This window comes from Melanerpes formicivorus, unplaced genomic scaffold, assembly GCF_026170545.1.
Source record: "Melanerpes formicivorus ecotype bairdi unplaced genomic scaffold, bMelFor1.0.p_v2 SCAF_48, whole genome shotgun sequence".
Classification (NCBI taxonomy): Eukaryota; Metazoa; Chordata; class Aves; order Piciformes; family Picidae; genus Melanerpes; species Melanerpes formicivorus.
In genome coordinates, this window is record NW_027142400.1 from 4,695,952 (window position 1) to 4,720,306 (window position 24,355).

Consider the following 24,355-nt stretch of genomic DNA (forward strand, 5'->3'; position numbering starts at 1 on the left):
GCTTCAGTTGTCAGTTCCAGGATGGTACTCTAATAGACCAGCCACCTCTTCACCTTCTAGATGCTCTGCCGTCAGTTTGACCCATCAACCTATCTACCCTGGTCAAGCATTGGAATAGGCTACCCAAGGAAGTGGTGGAGTCACCATCCCTGGTGGTGTTCAGAAAACCATGTAAAGCATGGCACTTTGAGACATGGTTTAGTGGACACAGTGGTATTTGGTTGTACTCATCTTAAAAGACTTTCAACCAAAACAATTCCATGATTCTTTTATTAATAGCATCTCCAGCCCAGCAAAACTGTAAGAGGGTATTGGATGCTGGCATTGTTTGCATTCAGTAGTCCAAATCTGAACAATGAAAATCTCTGAAATAGTCATCACTATCCTGGTATTGTATTGTGGGGAAAGGAAGGAAGACATATGTAGCTTTCAAAGTAACAAAATGATTAACAAAAACAAACAAACAAAAAAAAATCAACAAAAAACCCCAACCAACAATAAAAAAGTCTGCAGCAGGTCAGAAGTATAATTTTTAAATAATTATTGAAAGTTTTAAGAGCAAGTTGCTATTAGACATGCATCCTTCAAGAACCAATCTGTTCTGGAGATTATAGGCTATAAAACAACAAGAATTTTTTTTTTAAATCCCTCTAGAACTACAGCTATCTCATTTCAGACATGGATCTAAACACAGTTCCAATGCAGAGAGACCTTGTCTCCAGACTTCACACAACAATCCTGTCTCGGATAAAACAAATTCCAGAGGCTGGAGACAGCTCAAGGTTTCTCATTTCTGGCTGAGCAAAACTTCAACCCTGCCCTCAAAGGCTCTCTTTTCTATGTGAGATGTCACATGAGGTCCAAAACTTACTCTGTCTTTTGGGACTCCAGTTGCAACCATCTAAAGTACTAGTTGTGAAATAAGTTTCTACAACTTAAGGGCATTCACAAAGGAGCTGTGAATGTCAACTCTTTGAGGTGAGTATTACCCTGGAATGAACAGTGGAGATCCATCGCCCTTTGGATCACCTGGGTTATCAAGTCTGACTCCAAAAAGTGGCTGCTCATCATAACAGCCAAAGGATGACAGACCACTGTTAAACTATCCCGAACAGGCTTGATGACAACATTGTCACTGTTGCTGTTGGAACAAAGGAAGAAATTTGTGAGTTGGTGCTATCTGAAGGTACCAGATCAGCCATGCAAGACAATGTAAATCTAAAGTATACTGCCTTCGTCATGGTCAGTGCTGAGGAGCTACAGCCAACCAGCTACTGCTGAAGGTGACCATCAAGGCACCTAATTCAACACCCACTGGTGGCAAAATAACGGCAGCCTTCCTTGGAGAAGGAATCCTGTTACCCCTCTTTCTCCTTCTTATACACCAGGACTACAAAAGGATGAAAGAGAAAGGCTGGGAAGAGATTAGAAGCATTTCTACTTTTTACAGCAAGCCTTGCAGCAACAAAAGCCAAACAGACAAATGAAAGCAAAACCTCCCAGCAGCTTCATGGCTACATAGCAAGTTGCTAAACCAAAAGTTCTAAAAATTAATGCAAAAAACAACTTTCAATTCCAAAGCACAGACCCAGAACAGTAACAACAAATAGTAAATTAGTGACACTTGTTTGTGTTTTGAACTTTTTCCTTGAAAAATCCCTACTTCTGTATTTGAAGAGATAAACCAACAGTGAAAAACAAAAAAGGCTTGTTGATAAGCAAGGAACTGTTATTTATTTTCTGTCTGACGGCCATCGCAAGGAATATCAAAACTAAAACCAAACACCTCTACAAACAGGGTTGTTACGCTGCTTCAAAACCAGGCTGGGCTTTCCATGAGGTTTCCAGTATCCAGTTGGTCAAAAATCACAGAACGCCTTATGCTGAAAGGAGCCATTAGAGGTGACCTGGTCTAATGTTCCACTCAAAGCAGGGCAATCCAAAATGCTACAAAGAAATCCTAATGCTAATAGTGTATGTAGGTAATTCTGGAGAATTAATACAGGAAACAAAAAAAGAAGAGAGAAACACAATTAAAACAACTTTATCAAACTGCAGCTTTCAAATCAAATTCTAGGAAGAAAGCCTCATGTCTACTTGACCATGTGCCCTCATTTTAATTTCCTTACCTGCAGTAACTGCTTTGAGGATTTGAAGAATCAGCAAAAAGACAAATGTCAATAAACACTCTGTGCATGTACTGGGCATAAAAAGAAGAAATTAATTCTGTGATCCTCCATGTTTTATTTCACCACATGAATGATGAAAAAATAAATAGCACAGGATTGTACATGGTCAAAAACGCATGTAAGGCCTCTGAAGCATAAGCATCTATCTGAAACCACACATCCTGTTGTGTGTCATTACACTTCTAAAATGGTGCCTGAATGAGAAAAGTCTCCAGAAACATGAGGGTTTGCCATAAGCAAACCCAGTCTGGTTGTGGGAGTAAACAAACCTCTCCAAGACACCAACAAAAGTTGTTGTAAAATAGCCTGCTCTTAGATGCCTGGAGCAGCTCCTGAGAAGAAAGGATTTCTTAAAATGGGAAGAAAACTTCATATATACTGATTTTTGCACATTTCTGCCAGTAACCTGTGAGAGGATGAATGCAAAACCAAAAATGCAACAACAAAAACAAACCCCACATCAAACCCAACTCTCAAAAATGCACAAAAATTCTCACAGTAAATCTGACCTTCTTTCCCCTCCCCATTTTTAGATAAAGCTTTCTACAGCGTAATGATCTGTATTACTGCTATACACTGCAACTTCAGATACACATCTGGGGGTGGATCACCTGCTGTATAAATAAACAAATGAGACAGTTCCTGTTCTACAGTTCGCTGTCACAGGACAGGGACAATGGAAGGTCAGACACACAAAACAGGGTGACCAATACTGGGCATCGCAGTGAACAGCAGTCTCAGTACTGCAAGTTCATCAAAGCCTTTTATAAGCAACACAAGGAGCAAGAGCTTTCAAAGAGGATAATAAAGCAGTACTGCAGCTGTTTACAGGGGCCATTTCCCAAGTGTGAAAGGATAGCACAAGAAAAAGCACAGAAGTGTTTGCTTGTCTTCATGTTGTAGTCACAGTGTAGAGACATACTAGGCTAAGTGGAGGCAGAAGTTAACATCTTAATAGCAAATTAGAGATGGTAAAAGTAGGTATGAAAAGCAAAAGCAGCTGGGTTTGCAGCTCAATGCAAGAGGAACTAGTAGACAGCAACAAAGCAGCAGCCCAAAGAACGAGCTCTGCTCTGTTCAGAGCAGCACTCTGAATGGGACAAGGTTACATGCTAAGCATACAAAGATGCAAGATGATGCAAACCGTAGAAAAGTATATTCCCCTCCTCCATGTTTTGCTTTTGTTTTCCTTTTTCAGGAACAACAGTATACTCCAACAACTGCAGGAACTTTGAAAACATCAACTTCTTTGTAGATCAAACAATACAGTCTCTGCAGACGCTCTGGTTGCTGTAGAGCCGAGGCAAGTCATTATTTTAGACAGAAATTTGACCACCTGCTGCTCTAAGTAGAGAGGGCAGTATATGTGTAAAATCACACTATTCTCCAAAATTACAACTGGTATTACCCAGGAAACACAGACTAGACTGGGAAAAATGCATTAACTCCAAATGGCACAGTTATGGTGAACTGAATTGTACATGGCTGGCTAGCAATCTTCACTCAGCTGTCACAGGCTTGCTCATCTTAAAATCATTTTATATTACTCCCAATGAACAATATATTACAGCCACTTTAGACCTCTGGCTTCCTTTCAAGTCAGAGGTAAATATCAGTAAGGCTGGGACATCTCAAAAACTCAGGTATTAGAAAAAAAAAATATAGCAGTTATTATGGAAGGATGAAACAAACACAGTACAAAAGGTTCCTGCTGCAGCAAGAACAGCACATTCTAACTTAGTAAAAGCAATCAAGTCTAGGACTAGAGCTCACTCTGGATCAGATCAGTCTATGACAAGGTGTAACTTTTAAGCAACTAAGCCAGCACAGCTGAAGAGAAGCTGTTCCACTGCATGTCTTTGACAGGGATGTCCATTATTTCAACAGGTGAGGCCAGATTTAGCTGCTGTATCTTTGCAGCCCCACTGTGTAAAGGGGAAGAATGACACCAGCTTGTAAAGGCATCAGCTCAAAGGAAAATGCCTTGTTTTACCTGAACATGCTGAATCTGGCATGAGGTGACAGTCAGTGAACACACAGAACCTTTTAGAGATACTCATCATTTATTACACTAGGACAGCACTTTGCATTGCACAATCTAAGCTTTTGTTTCAAGCAAGAAAATGTTTTCTAAATATTTTGTCACCATGACAGTCTAGCCTTGGACTTGAATTCTGCCCTTGGTTACTCCAAAAAGTCAACTGTATTCTATGGCTCATCACTGTGTCCCACACAGTGCCAGAAAGGGGGCAGTGCAGCTACCGGCATCCTTTCAGCCCTCTGTGCTCTGCAGGACCCTCTCATCCCAAGATATTTTGCCTACCCACAAACTACAACATTCAACGTAAGATCCATGTGACAAAACATTGAAATGAAGAGAAAGATGATGCAACTACAAAATACTAAACAGCTTCCTGACAGGTCCAGCTTTATTTGAGGAATACAGGCAAAACAAAAACCATTCCCAAGAGAGCAGAATTAAATATTTTTAAACACACAGAAAAAAAAGATACATAGAAAAACATCCCAGATTTGATGGCCTTGTTCCAAGTAAAAGCATTTTTTTCAGGGACATTAATTTGGCAAACTAAGTCTGAGTAGATACAGCCTAAGTCCACAGCACAGCCCTGAAAAGAACAGTAGAGAATTTCTGTATGACTCAGGAAGCTCAATGAAGGAAGAGTTCTGCAGAACAAGATCAACAGGGTGTTTATATACAGCCAGCAGCGTCATGTGAACGGGTGGTTTAGTTTGTGAAATGAATGTTTGCATTGTCATTTAAAAAAAAAAAAACACAACACCAAACCCAACAAACACAACAGCAACCCAACAACCAAAAGCCAGCCTCTATTCTGCACTTTTAAGTTTCCAACATTAAAAACAGAGCAGGGGAAGGAAGTACTCCAGCAGCCAAAATTTACAAATTCTTACCATAACTTTGGCACAGTAAACTTCTTCATTGTCACAAAGGCCTATTCTTCAGGGGGCTTGGTTGCATTTTTTTGTTGGTTTGGGTTTTTTTTCAGGACTAATCCACATGTGAAGGTTATTAAAGAACATACAAAATCCCAGCAGAAGCATAAACATGCACACTTTATGTGTGCTTTCAAAGTTCTATCTGCCTTTCCTTAAATATAAAGATACCTAGAAACAGCCTGGAGGCAGGTATTTCTGCTTTCTCTCTTTTACTCATGAAGTTCAGTAAGCTTCTTCCTTTTCTTCAAGAAATGGCAGCAAGGTTTTATTTGAATTTATTCAAGCTGGTGACAAGAGAGTCATCCTCTTAAGTTGCATTCAGCAGCCAGGTTCAAAGAATTTAACAAAGAATGAAGATTTGAATATGGAGAGGGGGAGTTGTCTGCTTGTTTTACTAGACATTAATTCCTAATGGCAATATTTTAATTCTTTGAGAGCCACCTTACTAGAACCTAAAGAAAATGCTAATACTCTAAGTTACACTTGGCATTTCTGCACTGCAAAAACAAATTCAAGGTCTGAAAGTCAGCACTTTTTCCTCTTACTATTTGAAGCTATATAGAAACCCTACCACATATTTGAAAGAAATACAGCAGAAAATCCTGCCTGATCTAAATACATAGAGCTAAATTTATCTTTCAGTTTTTGAAACACTGCTTAGAGATTGAACATTTAGAGTTCTATTCACTGGATAGAAAAAAGCCAAACAGAACATTTTTAAAAACTGACTTTGAAGTATTGTTATGAGAACAGGGACAATCTATGTAAACCCTAAAATTCTGTGGGTCTTTGTATTTATGGTTATTGTCGCAAACTAAAAGCTCATATTCCCTACTAAGCAAACATTTACAATTAAATCCATTCTGCACAAGGCATTTGCATTTTGAGATAGAACAGTCAGTTGTTCAGCTGCTGTGATTTAGATGGATTGGTTCATTATTGCTGCAGTTCGTTTTCAGCTACACTGTATAACAAAGGGGTGCCAATGTAGTTGTGAATGGCTTTAAAGCTAAGTATGCTGGTATGCTTCCATGATGATGTAATTTAACTATCTCACTATCTCTCAGATCAAGATATCTTGACTTTACAAGATGAACTTCTGTGAAAATGACAGAAACAAGCTGTCACAATAGTGTTCAATAGGCAAGTCAGCTGAAGGCTGTTGCTGGCAAGTTTGCAGTGATTCTCCATGTATGAAAAAGTCATTTCCCCCTAATTCTTATTTAGAATAAATGCTTTCTCTATCATGCAAGTAATAAGGCAGTCTCATCTTCTACACCAGGAGATGAATCTGTTCATGCTCAAATGTTCATGCTGTAGTAAAAATGTATCTATATCACAAAAGGTAACCTAAAAATCATAGAAGATCTCTAATGCAAAGAAAACTTCCAAGTTGAAAAAGCCACCTGACATCTTCACTGTCTGAAGCATATCACCAAATGCAGTATTAATGCAGCAAAACATTTTTTCTATGAACAACCACATAAAGAAGCAACACTTCCTTTTTTAAAATATTATTTAAGTGAAAGTTGTGATATAATGAGTGCCATTTAACCTTCCAATCTAAAGAACGGTCTTCTCAAGACAGTGCCAGAGCAGCACAAACCACACTTACCAGAGAATGATAGTGGCAAAAGATTCCTGCCCTAAGTCCAGAAATCAATTTTCACCTATAAAACCACTTCCAAGCCCCACAGCCAGCGCTGTCACAACAGATTATTACAACTAGAATGGAATAATAAATATACAGTATAGCTAAACCTGTGGAACTAAACATTTAAGTCAAGTGTTCTAAGAAACATATGCCCTTTATTCTCTAGGTGTTCCCAAAATTTTGTTTCTATTTAACGAGGATAGGAGAGAGAGAACAACTGAAAGTTAAAAATTAATAAAACAAACCCCCCAAAATCTGCATTATAGAGCACACATTTTCATTTAGCAATGGAATCCTGTTTGTAAAAGTTTTACAGACCACAGACAGGTGCAGGGATATGCACAAAACACACACAGTAAAGGTCCGGACAATACATGTCTGGAAGTCCCTGAAGAGCAAATAGGTACATGAAATGCTGTATTCCCACTCTGCAACTATGAAGCAGCCTGACAACGAATTTTGAACTGCTTAACAGTTTTGTTCAGCTGACACCCCAGCTGTGAAGCTCCAACTTAGGCATAACAACAAGAAAACAAACTGGTGCATACTCTTGTATTTCAGGTCATAAACCCTACTTAATGCAAATATTTTTCTGGCATTACATTGGCAATTGTAATATGGCCTGAACAAAGGCTCATATGAAAACACACCACAAAAATCCTAAATAGCATTCTTCCTCTTAAATCCCAAGATCTAGTTTTACTGAAGTTTGATGAACAGAAAAAAAGCAGTTCGCATATAGTTTTACTTGTGCATTTCAATTAGGCCTGTCAAGCCTCTTGCACAAAATGCAAAAGTGATTCTTTTATACCACTTGCTTTCTAAAGTGTTACCAGGATGCATTTCTTGATCTCCTCCAATCCTTGCAGAAATAGCAGGGTATACTGCTAAGGCTGAGAGTTCTGAAAATAAACCCTCATCTCTATTCTTTGAGATTTTTCATTAAAAATAATTAAATAGACCTTTTTCTTTGTCTAAACTGTGAAGAATGCACTTGGGTTATACTTTTCAGTTTTTCCTCTACATTGTGAGGACTAGTAAGCTCCTCCACTTCAAAAAGAAGGGGCAAAACTTCAAACCTTTGTGCTTTTTACAGTTTGGAACCATTTATAAAGCCACCACAAATAGAAGGGCTGCACTTAAAACTTGAGAATTAGCAATGATTGCTATAAGGAACCTTGACCTCCAGCAGCACCTGAAGTCCACTCAAGTAACACTGTTGTTAACCTCATGTGTTAGACTTTCATATCAGCATAATTAACTTCTCTTGAAGACATCTCCTATGAAGGAAGGCTGAGAAAGTCAGGCTTGTTCAGCTGGGAGAAGGCACCAGAGAGATCTTACCGTGGTCTTTTAACACATAAGAGTGGGGTTGTAAGAGAGACTGAGAGGTCAGGGCCTATAGTAACAGCACAAGGCATAATGGTTTTACACTTACATAATGGTTTTTAAGCTACATATATTTAAGAAAGACATTCTTTACTCTGAAGGTGATGAAACACTGGAACATGCTACTCGGAGAAGCTGTGGATGACCCCATCATTGGAAGTGATCAAAGTGTGGTTGGATGGGGCTTTGAGCAACCTGATCTAGTGAAAGATGTCCCTGCTCAGTGAAAAAAGGATTGACTAGAAGATCTTTAAATGTGTTTTCCAACCCAAACCATTCTAAGACTGGAGCTCCCTCCCAAACAGGTATCTCCTATGAAGGCCGTGGTTCAAAACCAACAGAAAACTCACCTCTTCATGGCCCTCATTAAAGTACATTAGTAAAACATAAGCAGAGGAGACTGATTTCATAGCCTCTGATTCAGATACTGCACTCACTCTCAATTTGGCACGAAACACACTGTAGTCAGGGACAGAACCACTGACTCCAACGTGTATTTCTACATGCAGTTCACCAAAGGCCTGGGTTTGGACAGCACTTCAAAACATGCTCTCCCAACTTACCCAAGAGACTCAGGAAAACAGTAACTGACTTGTCTGCAGAGTGTGATGATTGTTTACTTCAGCTGTCCTCAAATATGACCATGCACTTTTGAATAAATTGACAAATTTCACAATATTGTTTGACCAGCTATCGTTTTTACATTTTTGGCTCAACTTGGGAGAGGTAGAAGAATAATCCCAGAGGTCTGTAACTTGTTTTCCAATTGCACTCAGTCAATTTTAGTTATTCCCCCCATTCAGCTGCAGTATTTCTCACAGAAACATACTACTTCACACCTAATATGGTGCTATTCTTTCTCCATTCTTTTTCTTCCTCTTTCCTCACATAGTTTCCTTGGTTTTGTTCCCCCTTTAAGAGGCACATTGTACCTGCAACATAATGCATCCAAAAATAATCATCCCTCCTCTGTCTTCCCCCCATGAGAGATGACTTTTTAAATAAAATTTAACTCATTTTTTTAGTAAATCAGTTACTTCAATATTTAAAAGGGGAAAGAAAACATAAGGCTGACAGTCATTTGCATGTTTTCCACAATGCTCTTCTGCAATGCATTCAAATTATATGTTCAAACATTACGCAAATCCCCCTTTCCAACACATACTAGTCTTCTGAATGAGTCTGACACCGACCACCACTCCAATTTTTAAAGTAACTACTAGAAACATAAAAAATGGGTAAAAGAAGATTCAATCAATAAGGTTGGAAAAGACCTGAGAGATCATCGAGTCCAACCTATCACCTAACAGCTTGTGACTTCTAAACCATGCCTTCAAGTGCCATGTCCAATCCCCTCTTGAACACCTCCAAGGACGGTGACTTCACCTCTCTGTGCAGCACATTCCAATGGCCAACAACTCCTTCTGTGAAGAACTTTCTCCTCACCTCAAGCCTAAACCTCCCCTGGTGCAGCTTGAGACTGTGTCCTCTTGTTCTGGTGCTGGTTGCCTGGGAGAAGAGACCAACCCCCACCTGTCTACAGCCTTCCTTCAGGTAGTTGTAGAGAGCAATAAGGTCTCACCTGAGCCTCCTCTTCTCCAGGCTAAACAACCCCAGCTCCCTCAGCCTCTCCTCATAGGGCTTGTGCTTGAGGCCTCTCCCCAGCCTTGTTGCCCTTCTCTGGACACGTTCAAGTGTCTCAATATCCTTCTTAAATTGAAGGGCCCAGAACTGGACAAGATACACACTCTACATGTGACCATACACCGTTCTAAGAGCATCAGTCTTCACCAGCTTTTTCAGATGGTAAAGTTCAGGGCTAAGAGTGGTAGTGCAGAGCATGTTTAGGCAAGGGAAGCTGCAGGCACTGGCAAGGAGGGCAACTGATGGTGCTTAGGCAGGGTAAGCACCAGCAGTGAATGCTGCAAGGGAAGGAACCTTCTGGCATCCACCCAGGAGCTGCAGGGGAAGACATTTTCAAGTGAGGACAAGGCGCCAAATTTAAAATGCATAGCACTGTACCTTGCCTAAAACCACTCCTGTAAAACAGTGGGCAAGATTTACTCTCTTGCCCTCTCTTTATCTCAAAATAGCATACTCAGTACTTCTTCCTTCCTAAAACCAAACCCGATGACTTGCCAATATGCCTACTGAGAGAAAAAAAGAACGGAAAACTACATGTGGACAACTTTTTTTTCGCATGGGCTTAGCTTTTTCTTCTCAAAAATGAAGGAACCATGAAAAGAGGATCAAAGCCAAAGCAGTCAGTTTCTGCATGATCCACTGCATCAAGCATTCCCAGGCTCACTTTAACAGGACTTGCAATGTCCCAGATCCCTCATTCTCAAATCTTTTTTAATGACAAGTAACAGCAATTTATGATGCTATCCCACTTTTAGAGATAAAATTGAGACCTAGTTTGTTTCACTTCTGATGTACAATAAAACAGAATATGAAAGTAAACTTCCAGGATTGACATAATGTGGGCATCAACACCTGAGCTCATCCTCTCTGCCATTCAAAGTAAGAGTGTGCTTAGTGTCACTTGCATACAAGTTCCAGACAGGCAGTTTAGAAAATCAGAGGAAAACATCTGACCTAGCGCGACTTCTCTAAGGAACTGAAAGTATTTTGCAAAAAAGGTGGGAGAAAGCATTGGAATGAAGATTTTTCTGGGAGCAATTTTTACTGAAAACAAAGAAACATTTGGATTTCACCCTTTAAAATAGCAAAACTGTCTTAAAGGGTTTCCTACATGAAAAAATGTTCTGCAATACTTTTCTAAAACAACACTGGCAATGAACAAAGATGTCAAAGACTTAAGTAGTTTGCTTAGTGGAAGGAAGATGAGCAACTGCTATGCTATACTACCTCTTGCAAAGACACAGTACAGTGCAGTTACACTGTACTAAGTAATTTTCAGCATCTGACTTTCTTGTCATCCAGACTAGACTTTTTTACAATACTGGATCCAGCCTGTTTCCTATGATCTCTCCACAAATAATTCCATCAGATGAGACTTACCCTCCAAAAGTCTAGCTGACTAGCCATTATCAGCTCATATTTCTCCAGATGTTTTGTGATCTCATCCTTTCTTAATGTCTCAAGCATCTTGCCTACCACCAAGGTCAGATTTATTGGTTGACAATTTCCTGGTTCTGCCTCAGTCCCTTTTTCCCAGAACAGAACAAGCAAAATGAAAGCAACTGAGAGTTGCAAAACTATTGCCCCTTGTGTTGAAAGAGACACAGACAAAACCACAAATGGACACTGCTTATCTTTTGTTTCCAATAAGGAGAGAACAGATTTTAGCTTTCAGCTCTGGAAACAGCATCAGTTTCCTTCCCTCTGTTAAAATGTCCTCTCTCCTTTCCTTGTTCAGTCCCAATCTTGTGTCTTACTTTTCCACTTCCTCCTGGTTTTCCCTCAGAAGCAGCTGTGCCCTCTATAGCTGGCATCTTCAGAGTTTAGATGTATCTTAGGATCCTTTGTATCCAGTCCCACAGCCACTCCTTTGAAATACCAAGAAAGCCAGACAATCCTTGAACTAATCTGAACCTTGAAGGTTTTAGCTACACGAATCACCAAGAAAGTGCTCTGCTATATCGCACAGACAGACAGAAGTCAAGGTAGAAAGTAAGAAACATCCCAAAGTAAAACACATACACAGAGAAAGAGCAGGGAACATAGAACAGGAAAGAGAGAAGAAAGAAGAGGTAAAGAAAAACAGCAACAAAAGAGACTTGCTGGCAAAAAAAAAAAGGGGAAAAAATGTAGTTTACTTCTGGTCATATCTCTTAAGATCCTGGTTTGATTAATATTAACAGAATACTGAAGTATGGACCTCTGCTCATTTTCATACACAAGCTAAAGTTCACAGGATGTGCTAGAAAAATTTAAAAGAGAAATGATCAGCTTTTAACTCCTGGCTTGTCATTTACATACAGATCCTGCAGTCATTTCATGCAATGAAGCTACAGGAAGACAAATCACAATGAACAACTGGTTATTAGGACACTCCGTTTCGTTAAAGAAATAATTATTTAAAGTAAGTGGAATAGTTCGTTTGTGTAATTTCTCATTTAAAGATCTCTAATAATTTTGATAAGCTCAGAAGCCAGAGTTCCAACCAGTCAAATAGTTTTATCTGTCTGGAGTCCGCACAAATTGACAACTGGAGGACACGTTCTGGGTTTCACAGCTAAAATTACTCTGTGGTGTTTATACACTATTTAAAAACAAAAGCAAAAAGTAGCTCTGCATTTGCTGCTAAATATTAATGGATGAATACACAGGTCTCTCCTGCTGCCTAAAATTGCTTCAGAGTTCTCCTTTTTAAATGCCAGTGTACATTTCTCCCTCCCCCTCTTTTTCTGCCTCCAAAAGACTCCTTTTTCCATAAGAGTTTATGCCCTAATAAGAAAACCGGACATACTAGGGAGGACAAAGATGACAGAGTATCAAAATGCACAATCCCCCTCTTTGTTAGCCTTGCAGAAAGATTTTTAAAAAAAAAAAAAAAAGAGGATGAAGACTGAAGACAATAGAAGGACCTTTATAAACAGGGACGAGAGAAGAAAAATGCCAAGAAATCTAATGAGATCTTTGAAACGGATCAGTAAAGTAAATAAAATACGCTCAGGCATGTACCTCTTTTATCTAGAAAGTTCCACAAGACACAACCAAATTTGAGGATACTCATGACACACATTCAAAAAAGCCTGTAATCTCAGAACTCAACAAGCAGCAATTTGGGAAGATAATTTTCTCTTTTCTCCTCCATGTTCAGCCACAATTACAGCACCTTTGCATCAACCCATTTCCCTCATCCTTTCTCACCAAACAAACCTTTAATGTAACACAACTGGGGACTACATATTCTGGAAGTACACATAAAACACACCAACCCCAAGTCTGGGTTTCTTCGTGTTTTCTATGTGTGTGTCGAACACTTCAGCCACACAGCTATGCTAAGATGCATTAGTGTTTTAACTATTCATTTGGTCTTCACACAAGAGTCTATCACCTCACTGTGACTGGAGTAACACCACCAAGCCATGCCAAAAGGAAAAAGGGGAAGAAAGGGAAAAAAAAAAAAAACACCAAAAACCCAACTTCATTCATGAATTCTTCTGTTTCTGCCTGGTTGAGGTTAGACATGTCATGGAGATGACTCTGGCCCCTGCACAAAAACATTTGCACTACTGGAAGTAGAACTTCCTGTAAGCAACTGACTGACAGAACTGCCAAGAGCTCTCAGCCAGGCAGCAATGTTTAATTTCATTTCTCCATTTGTATTTTTAATCTTGGAAACAAAAACAGAAATGTAAAGCATGCTGACAGAAGAAAACAACCCCTCAATTCTAGAAAACCCTGCTATTTCCCTGCCAGGCCAAAACACCTGCTCCTGCTAATGATGGCTTTATGCTTATGTACACCTGCCATCCAGAAAGGCTCCAGAGCACTCTGCAGCCTGATTTATACATACACAAATCATTAAAATCACCAAAATTAAGCTACTGCTGGGGTGAGATGTAGCAACTGTTTAATTTCACACAGCCATGCTATTCAACTGTTTAGGACATGAAGTAAGAGACACAATATCCAATCAAAGCTATGGAGGAACGTTAGGTAGAGAGAACATCGTTGCCCAATCTGGCTTTCGGCCAGTCACTATTTAAAACATTTGCATGTGGAATGCCCTAGGATCTTTAAAGAACACCTCTGGTTTTATAAATGATCCAGAAGACAAATAATATGCACTTCCTATATCTAAAATCCTTCTTTAGCAGTCCCTCCCTGCAGTAATTATTGTTTATGCCTTAACTTCAGAAGCTCACAGTATCAGACATCAGTTTTAGAAACATCCTGTGGTTGAAGCACTCCATTTTGCAGAGCCAGCAAACTGATAGTGTCTGGCAATAACTGTAGATGATAATTAAAAAAAAAATAAAAAAATTCATCACAAAATACAAGCACACACAAGTGGATCAATTCCCTGCATACACACCCCCAGCCAAAAGAAACCATGAGAGTAACGGAGCTGACATGCTCAGCTCGCAGGCAAGCTGGGAAGGAGAGATAGCACTGATTTCTAAAACCCTCCTCATATGGACACCACCAGATTAACAATTGCAGAGTCAATGAAGTGGAATGAAGGTGTCACCACACATACCAAGAAGGCAAAGCAGCATTGGGGAACAGGTTTAAAAAGTGCCAAAATACATTTAACATTTTGGGCACAAATTTGCAGTCTCAAATATGCAGAACATGCAAAGGAACATTTTATAAATGGAAATATGTTCATCAGATAATCTCATAATAGTATTATCTCAAAACAACCACAGATAATAATCTGTTTCTCTAAGGTAATTTTAAAAGGGAAAAGGAGAAAAAAAAAGAAAGACCCGGAGATCAGGGCATCTCTTACTAAGGACTCCTCCAGAGGTTGCCTTACTTGAAAATGGCTTTACTATAATCCTAGAAATAACAAAAAAATCAGTCCTCAAGAGGAAACACAGACAAGCTTGAAATACAACATGACTGGTTTAAAGTTTCAGACACATCCACCTCTGAATTATCCTGACAATATAATTCCATTTTCATATATTTCAAAATAAACCTCTCTCTTCCAGATTTTGTACAGTGCTCCTCAAAATAAGTCTTTATTTCTTCTGCACTTAGGTAAGTGCAAAATTAACTGTAACAATAAATTGTTAAAAGCAATCCTTAGACTAAAACATAATTTAAAACTAAAAAGATAACTTTTGAAGAGTTTCTAGATTGATAAATGGAAATGGGAAGCATAATTCTGTGTTTCTTTCTCCTGTATAATTCTCAAATATTTTAACAGAACAAGGTAGCCTGGGTACACCAGGATTACTAAATTAGTTACTGAAGAAAATGATTGGAAAGGTGTTTCTGAAATAAATCAGTGCAAAGAAATAAAGCAAAACTCTGTATCAAAACATTTTTGTATCAAGCATCAGACACTGCACTGTGTCACTAAGCTGTGTATCCAGCTGTTAGAAATACATTTTTCCACCCTTTTAAAACATGGATTATGAATGAGTTTTCTAAATTCTTATATATGTCATATTGTTGCAGAAGAACCATCAGCCTTTATCAAGGTTATGATAACGTCTTTCTATTCCACAAATGATTACGCTACAGCTTTGCACCTTCAGGCAAGTTGTTGCAAACCCTCTAGAAAAATCCTGAGTCTGAAGAACCACATGAGCTTACTGCCTACTGCTGGAGCACACAGAGGCTGGTTTTGGTCCAAAAAAATGATGGTATTATGGAAAGCACCTAACACTGCTCTCTCCTTTCCAAGGAAGGATAGACTACAAGGAAACAAGTAAGTCAAAGTACCATATAGAAGCAATGCTGTGGCATTTGAAAACAAACATTCCCTACCCCACAAAATAGAACAAAAGTACTGTTTTAGGAATAAAACATTTAAGAATGCAAAAAGCATGGTGCACGTGACTGTTATTTCAGTTTTGCCACCCAGTCAAGAATAAAGACATTTTACAATAACCAAATGTCATTAGTAGTACAAAAGAAATGCAGAGTGCACAAACTCAAGGTCATTCTTCGTGTCTAGGACATTGGTACCAAGAGCAAACAAAACACAAGTAGGGCACTGATACAAGACATGAACAAAATAGCATATTCTCTAGCAAGTCTCTGCAAGAGCACAGCATTGCTCACAAAATGAAGGCATATTTTTCATTGCTCACATGAAGATTCACCTCAAGACAATTCTAACCCAAAAAGCTACAGATGTCCAAATAAATCAAAATAATTCGCTACATTTTAAACTTTAATATTCCAGTTAGGACATCCTTCAGTTGCTGATGCAGTTCTCAGTGAACATACCGTCCCACCTCCCAAAAAACACCTATGTGTTTTCTCAAACTTGAGGCAAACACACACCTTAAAAGCTGCATCTCATCACAGTGAACAGGAAAGTAAGACTATTTGAAGATATGCTGATAAAGGGCAGATCACCATGCCAGAGAAAATCAACCCACTGTTCTGGAGGGAAAAGACACTTACCTCGTTTGTGAAGCCACCCTTCCTTCACTATTGCTACTTCATTCATAATGGCTGGAATGTCTCTTGAAAAAACAGTTTATGCCAAAAGACCACTCTTGAAATTCCTGAACTCCTCCAGAAGGCTCCACAAAAGGGACGTTTGGGTTTGTTTCTGGTTTTCTCCTTCTCGGCTATTTCTGAAAGGATCAAGAGAAGTGCACCATCAATTTGAAGCACATTGTATATGTACAGTAAGGGATGCAATAGGGAGTAGCTTCCATTGCTATGTTGTTGCTTTGGGATTTTCTTTATTATTATTACTACAAATTCTAAACCAGGGCTTAGCTCTTTCCAAGGATTTTTATATCTCCACATGTGGAGGTGCCAAAACACTTGTTTGTTAAGTCCTACTTCTTCACTCAGCAGGTTGACTGTGGCAGACTTGCATCACGAGATGCTGTTGGGATTAGCAGGGAAAGCAAGACTTTGCCCAGTAGACATCCATCCCTCCACAACAAAGCCCCTTCCCTGGCGGTGTATGCTCCCTCCCTGGAAGTGTTCAATAGCAAGCTGGATGAGGCCTTGAACAACCTGCCCTAGTGGAAGGTGTCCCTGCCCATGGCTGGGGAGTTGGAACTAGATGATCTTTATGGTCCCTTCCAACCGAAACCATTCTATGAATCTATAAACAATAAAAACTCCAAGATTTCACAAAGTCCAGTTTTAAACATTCCCTGGTACGATGATTTCCAGAATCATTTCTTGAAGGTTTTTTACAGCCTGATGTATAGAAGCAACTACCACACTGTGCATCTTACAAAATAAACTTCCAACAGTAAAAAAAATTCCCAGTACTTGGCTTCTGATTTTCCTGCCTTCAGCATCATCCTGTTAATTCCTTCCAGATCTCCTCAACACCCCAAGACTGTCGTCTCCACCTTGGATATTTGTAACTCCTACCTCCCCTAGAGGTATACAGGAAATCTCAGATAACCTCGCAGGTCTTTTTATTATTCTAAATCAACACTTAGAGCATCCTAACCATTGTTCATCCCTCATCACACCATAGTTTGCTGCCTTCTCACAATGAAATACACCTAGTACAACTTGGGATTTTTACTCCTCTGCTTTAGGAGAAGTTCCTATCTAAATAGCTCAAAATTGCCCTGTCTTACTGAAAACACGTCTAGCTCACGGCAGACCACCACAGAAACATTCTTTGTGTTTCTCTCCGTCACTGAAAGTAATCAGTTCCCAAAAGTATTAGCATTTATTATTTTCTAAATTGTATCTGATTATTTTCCTGCTTGTGGTAGACATGTTCTCTGTTTTTCTTTAATGACTTATGTGCTCTCTGAAGTGTCCATACTGCCATTCAATTTGGTATTACTTTTGATGATCAAAAAAATGTAATTCACAACAGATTCCCAGCAGTAACCAAGAAGTTTAACAAAACAAAATGCAGCAGTATCTGTAACCCACCACCAAAGACCTCGCTTTTACTGGACAACCACAGAGACATCGCATCCCGCCTAACAAAAATATCTCTGCATGCATTAGGCACATGTGCATTAATTATCTCTGAACATGCAGGTAACAGCCATCCATCAGAAATGAGATTAAAAAGCAACTAATTCCCTGTAACTCACTAAGATACAACCCAGAATGGAAAAAACAGGTGGTTAAAATGAATCCAACCTAGAACTGAAACCCCAGCAGCGACAAAGAGCTCTGTACCATTCATCACCAGTGCTCTGAAATGGACAGTCTTCAAAGCAAGGAGGTCAAACATGAGCAAGTTCAATGACCGTCAGCAGAAACTGACTGGGAAAAAGGAGATCCCTCCCCTAATACTTTGTCTAGAAATCTTCACTGTGTATCACAGCTTTTTCCAGTAACACTTAATTTTCTCAATTTTCTGCAGAAACAAGGTGGAGTGCTTTTTTCCAAATTACAAATCCAACCTATCTAACTGGTTATAATTATCAACTCCAAGAAACATACAAGATGTTTACCTGAGGTAGGGAAAAACACACAAAAAAATTACTTTGTAACAAGAGATGTGCAAGAATTCCTTAATTTCGTAACTCATAACTAATGTGAGAACACTATATGCTGCAGAATAGACCAGTAACCCACAACTGCCAGTTACCTTGGAACAAACTCCTTTAGCTCCAGAGCAACTAGGATAGAACCTGATGAAAACGGTAGGCTTTTACTCTCCTTCCAAAATTTAACGCACAATAATCCTGCAAGCTAGACTTACTTGGTGAAGTTAAAAGGAAACTAGACCTCATTTAGAGGCTTCATTTAAACATTGAGCAATTTGCAAAGTGTTGAACAAAACCCCTAAGATTATCACAGTTTATGTCTGGAAATACAACACCCAGGTGTGAAAGTTAACAATTCTAATGCTGTGCTATAACAGAACATGGGGCCTGTGCAACCTACCTCTGCATTCTGAATTCAGCAATTTAGCTGCATTGAACTATAAATACACTTTTCAATAATCATATGTAAAAAAGGAAGTCACAAGCCAAACTAGTTTGTAGGAAAGACAATCCTATTATTAAAACTGGAAAAAAAGCACAAACACCCAAAATTCTGCAATCCGCAGCTAAGTCCCTGTTTTCTGGGTTAATGCTTGTCAAGGTTATCACTTGGCAGCCTCCCCCTCATCACTGTCATCTCACAATATGAACTTCAATGACAATACAGCCCAGAAGATCTACAAAGAAATCCAACTGCTTTTCCTATACTCTGTGGTATCAAAAAAGTTCAGATTGCCTTTTCTCTACAGTTTCCACCTAAGAAACACTTCCTGCTTGCTACTGTAGCCCTGCTATCAGAGATGTGTCTTTACCTGCCCATCTTCTTCAAGGGGAGAAGGTGGTGGAGGGGTAAGAGGGTATTATAAAGGAGCTCTGCATGAAAGTTGGAGTATCACTGCACAATTAAGTGGGCCAACACTGGATGTTCCCTGACACCAACTTGCAAGCATGGACTCCACATTGTTCTTCACACTACGAAGAGCTGGGGATCCCTTCTCACTGTCTGACAAGATGTCCATAGACACAGTTCCAACCACAGCAAACCCTCTCTATCTGGTATCTTTCAAAACACATGTTCGAGCTGGGTCTGATACATGTTTTAGTAAAAGACACTAGTCAAGAGAGTGGCAGCAAGTAAGACTAATGTCCCAGAAGAGAAGAGCAAGTTAAGTGCAGGTCAACATACTACTGAAGAAGCATAAACCAGAGAAAGTTCCTCTTCCATAAAATCCTTACAGGGGAGGATAAATAAAAAAATATTAGAATCCTCATTCATGGCCATCTAGGAATGGTTCCCAGTGAGCAGAGGGCATCCGAGGTAAGTATGACCTGTGTCTGCACATGACTGAACACTATCAAAAGCTAAACAACTCTGTATTTCTCTTACCCTTCTGTTTACTTGTTTTACAATATGCATTTCTGTAGTATTTTTTCAGCACCAAATTATTCCTCACATGGCTGAAGTGTATAAAGTTATTAATGGCATGACATCAGCATCGTATCACGATGACACTGGTTTTACACATATATTAATTCCTTAAAGATTATTAATGTCTTCATAAATAATGAGATAACTCACTTCCCTAAGCACTGCAGCAGTGAAACCTGCTTTAAGGAGTCAGTCTAGCCAACCTTCCAACAGAAGATGGAGCAGAACTCTTATCCATATTTGGGAGAGTCATCTTAGAGCTCCTTCTCTCATTCTCTTCTATTTATTTCGTTTACTTTCTTTTGTCTCTACAACATCAAGAGACGAATCTTTGTCCTCTCCCCAAGATGAAATTTTTTATTCATTTCGAACCCATGTTCTAAAGCAGAGTAAGAAGAAAAGGAATTCTTCCGTTAGCACTGAAGCTGAAACCTAAGCTTACAGGATGCAGGATAAACTTACCTTCAAGTGAGAGAATAATCATGAGTCTGAAGGAGCTCAGACCAACCAATCTCAGTCCCACCATTGCCTTCACATGGCACATTAGACTGTGCCCAGGCTGTACTAGTTATCCCAGATCAGATAGGAGATTCCAGCAAAGCATGCTCCTGGACTAGCACTTTGCCCATCACACCAGTTACTGATGCCCACTGCCCCACTGTGGCAGAGTCCAGATGATCCCACCATGAGCCCTAACATGCTACATGTCTTTACATATTCTTATACTGCACTACAGCAGGACCAGGCAAAAAGGATTCATTTACTCATGTTTGCCTACCTTAGCCACAACACTGTCACGAGAGCAGATGAGGCACAGGAACTGAAGCAGGGCAGAGGGGTGTGTATTTGGGCCCATTACAGGCAATATGTGCAACCTAAGCCCTCTTCCCATTAGGTAAGTCCTACCTAATGTAAAAGCTCACAGATGACAACCAATCGCACCTGAACAGCAACAGACACAACAAAGTTGGGCTCTAGCCAGCATGTCAAGTGGAGCATACAGATAGGTACCAGGCTTTGACCAGCGAAGTACATCTCCTGCATTACGCAAATCCTGCATTGAGTGTTTTGTGGGAGCAGCAGCAGCAGTTCCAATGCACTCAAGGCCCTCTAGGCCTGCAGTAGCTTCACACCATGACCCAGTTACCAAATCTGGGCAGACAGCTTTCAAGAAAGCTTAGAAGGACCATGTTGTACCAGCATCTTAGCTTACTTTACAAAAATGCGTTGTGGGCCATGACTTAGGTGTGGACACTATATTTACTACTCTAAGTTCTGTGTTGAATGACACCACATCTAAAATTGTATTTTATGGTAGCAAGTGCAGTTTATCAGAAGGTTCTGAAAGGCTTCTCTGACACTAAGCTATACAGAAAATGCTTAGTGGAGAACAACAATCCCTAAAGCCACATCCACTTTTCTTTCAACCTCTTAGCTTAATCTAGGTTTACAAAACTGCGGTTTAAAATACTTGCGCTCACATGTCTTTGCTGACCAATAGACAGGACGTTAATATTGTTCAGGTGAGGGGCCAGAATTACAACATCCAGCTGTCCAAGCTGCAACCACAACTATAGTTTGATAGGGCAAACTAAGCTATTTCTAAACTGAGTGATGTCAGAAAAGACGTCTTCATACCCTCTCTGTCAAAGACACAGCCCAGACAAAATCCTCTTTATGTTCCCAAACAAGAAAAAGTCTTTTCAGTGTATGCTCATATAAGAACTGTTCTGCTCAGCACTTCTGTACCAACTTGCGATACATTTAATCTAAATCCATTTTAAAGTATTTGCAACAGAAGTTTTGTTCTGTTCCCAAACAAATCAAGTCAATTGTGAAACTATTTAATTCCTAATGTAATCATTTACAGGACATTTTTATAAGTCAACAAGATAATACTGGAGATAAAAGCAACTTGTGGATGCTGGATCAATTCTTACATTTGATTTACCACCACTGCACACCAGTTCTATAAACATCACACACAACAAAACCCCTCCTATTAAAAAAAACAAAGGTATTTCCATGATGTCTTTAAACCTGTTAACTCAGAAAATGTTGTAGCTGTCATCAGGAAATTAAGTACTACACAGAAGTAATTACTAGTCACACACTATGTCAAATTTATTTACCTGTAAACAAATACTCTTCTGAATTAAGTGTTAGTAACTCCCCTTTATAACTGTATTTTGACATGTACATCCCACCTGGGGTAAAAATAAAACGAGCAAATCAGGGATTTGCTTCTTATATGTTAGAGGCAATAGGAAAACAAAACAAACACACTTAAATACTTTCACCAGGAGGAGAATACCGATAAGGTACAAACTGCTTTAGCATTTGTGAAGTACTGTCAGTAAAATATATAGAATGTCTCTGCATGTTCATACATTTGATTATAATTACGTTTGGTAAAGAAACAAAAGTTACAGTAGTCTCCAAGAACATTTTGGCAACTGCAGAATTTCACCTGGGGAGGCGGGTGGGTATCTGCAGACAGCTGCCTACAGCTCTGCAAAATATGACTGCAAGAAAAAAAAAAAAAATCCAGTCCAAACGCTGCACAGCCACCTACACATGCCAAATGCCCACGGAGATAATCGCACACTCGTCGGCACATACTCAGTGGTCCGCAAAGCGGAGCCGCACAACGCGGCTACGGAAGACAAGGGGGGAAAATGGGGGCGAGTAAAGTGCGAGGAGGGGGGAACAGCTGGCAACTTTATTTGCCAGCTTTATAAGTATACGTACACGCACCCCGTTTTCCTGGGGGATGCTCGGGCAGGTCCCGGGCAGCCCCAGTTCCCGCGGGCCCTAGAGGGCCGCGGCTCGGGCAGGCCCGAGGGGCCCCGAGGGCCGCCGGGGAAGCGTCCCCCCCGCCGCCGCTTTCTCATCCACCGCACCCCGGGGGAGCCAACAGCTTCCTGTCCGCCCTGGGCCCGCCGGTAGGACGCCGTCCGGGGGCCTCTCGCAGCCTGCCCCCCCACACCCCACCCTCCCCCACTCGGCCCGGACGGCCCGGGGCTGCCACAGCTCAGCCGTGCCCGGTGAGGGCGGCGGGATAGCAGCCCCAGCCACCGCCGCGGCCTAGGCGGGTCAGCAGCCGCCGCCCGGGAAAGGCGGAGGGTGGCCGTCCCCCTTCCCTTTCCCGGCCGGCCCCGCACAATGCGGCGGGCACGGCGCGGCCGAGCGGAGAGCAGGCCCCAGCCCCGTCGCTTCCTTCCCCCAGCCCTTCCCAGCCGGGGGAGCGGGTCACTTACATGGCTGGAGCTCGGGGAGGAGGTGATGGGAGGGTAGCGGCGGCACGGGAAGGGAGCCGGGGAAGGAGGCAAGGGAAGAGGAGGGAAAGGGCGAGCGAGCGAGCGAGCGGGGGAAGGGGAAGGCTGGCGAGGCGGGCTCTCCGGCGGGTGCCGAGCGAAGGCCTCACTGGGCTCCCGGCAGCCGCCGCCTCCTCACCATCCCCGGGCGGCGGGCGGCGGGGCGGCTCCTCCTCCCCCTCTCGCAGGCGCTCGGCCCATGGGGCTCACACGCCCGCTCTGGCTGCCGGCTTTGCCTTCCCCGCCGCTCCGCCTCGCCCCCGCCGCCGCCCTGCCTCCGGCCGGGAGGGGGAGGCCGCCCCTCGCCTCTCTCAGCAGCCCCCCTGCAGCCGCCGCCTCCTCCCCTCGCGCCACCAGGCCAAGCTCCCGCAGCAGGGGCCGGGCTCGTCCCACACGCGTCTCCGCAGCGCTCGCTCACATCCTCTGGGGTGCGGCCGCCGGGTCCTACCGCCGCCGCGCCGCTTCCCGCCCGCCCCGCCGAGCTGAGGGGCCGCCCCACTCTGCTCCGCGCCGTTCCCCACGGTGCAGGGGGAAGTGTGGGGGAGTTCGCCTCCTGTGCCTCGCCGTCCGGCCCCGCCTCGCCGGCCTTGGAGCTCCCCTCAGAGCACGGGGACAACGCTCGCCGGTCTGGCCCGCCTGCCGCCCCCTCCGCCCTACCCGCCAGGCTGGCCCTTGGCCCCGAGGGCGGTGTTTCCGCGCCCCCAGCGCGGCCTGACCCCAGGCCGTTTGACGTCGGGGTCTCTTCCCCGGCACCGTCCCGGACCTTGACCAGGGCGTTTGGGACGCTATACTCCGCCAGGTGATGTGGCCTCTCCTAACTCGGCCCTGGGGGAAGCCACCAGCTTTAGGAGCCTGGTGCCCGGATCACGGTCAATTTACCCCCCAAAACAGGGGCCTGACCCCGCCGTAGTGGATAGGATCGGGCGGCCCCCGGCATTTCAACTTCTGGGAAGGGCCAGGCTCCTGTAAACCTCATGGAGTGCCACCAGCAAGCTTTCCTAAAAGCGGGGGGTGCCTGTCCTCTTACCCTGCGCTCAGAGCTTTCTCTTGTTCTCGTGAAAAAAAGAAAAAAAAAAAAAAAAAAAAACCGATTGATTAAATAATTCAGGCTCTCAGTAGCTTGGGGCATATCTCTATACCCTTTCTGCAGCGGGAGGGCTGTGTGGCATGGAAAGGTGATGTGATCGCCCAGGGACTGGAGGTGGTGGAGGGCCGAGGTGGTGATGCTGCTCTTCCCTCTGTTCTGTGTGCTGGAGGTCATCCTGCTGTTGCAGCAGGAATGGCTCAAAACATCACAAATTACTTAA

At 41.9% G+C, this 24,355-nt stretch overlaps 1 protein-coding gene across 3 annotated transcripts in view; it reads right to left on the minus strand.

Annotated features, from left to right (window-relative positions):
- Nucleotides 1-23,569, minus strand: part of AKT1 (AKT serine/threonine kinase 1) — a 72,811-nt gene extending 49,242 nt beyond the window's left edge. The window contains exons 1-2 of one of the 3 annotated variants that reach the window (XM_068160255.1): nucleotides 23,467-23,569; nucleotides 16,273-16,448 (exon numbers count right to left, since the gene is read on the minus strand). In XM_068160255.1, the coding sequence (XP_068016356.1) occupies nucleotides 16,273-16,318 (46 nt within the window). In that variant the 5' untranslated portion in view covers nucleotides 16,319-16,448; nucleotides 23,467-23,569. Of the gene's footprint in view, nucleotides 1-16,272; nucleotides 16,449-21,863; nucleotides 21,939-22,991; nucleotides 23,354-23,466 lie in introns of those variants that run through there. The other 2 variants (XM_068160254.1, XM_068160256.1) reach the window with 2 other exon arrangements.
- Nucleotides 23,570-24,355: the final 786 nt, after the last annotated feature.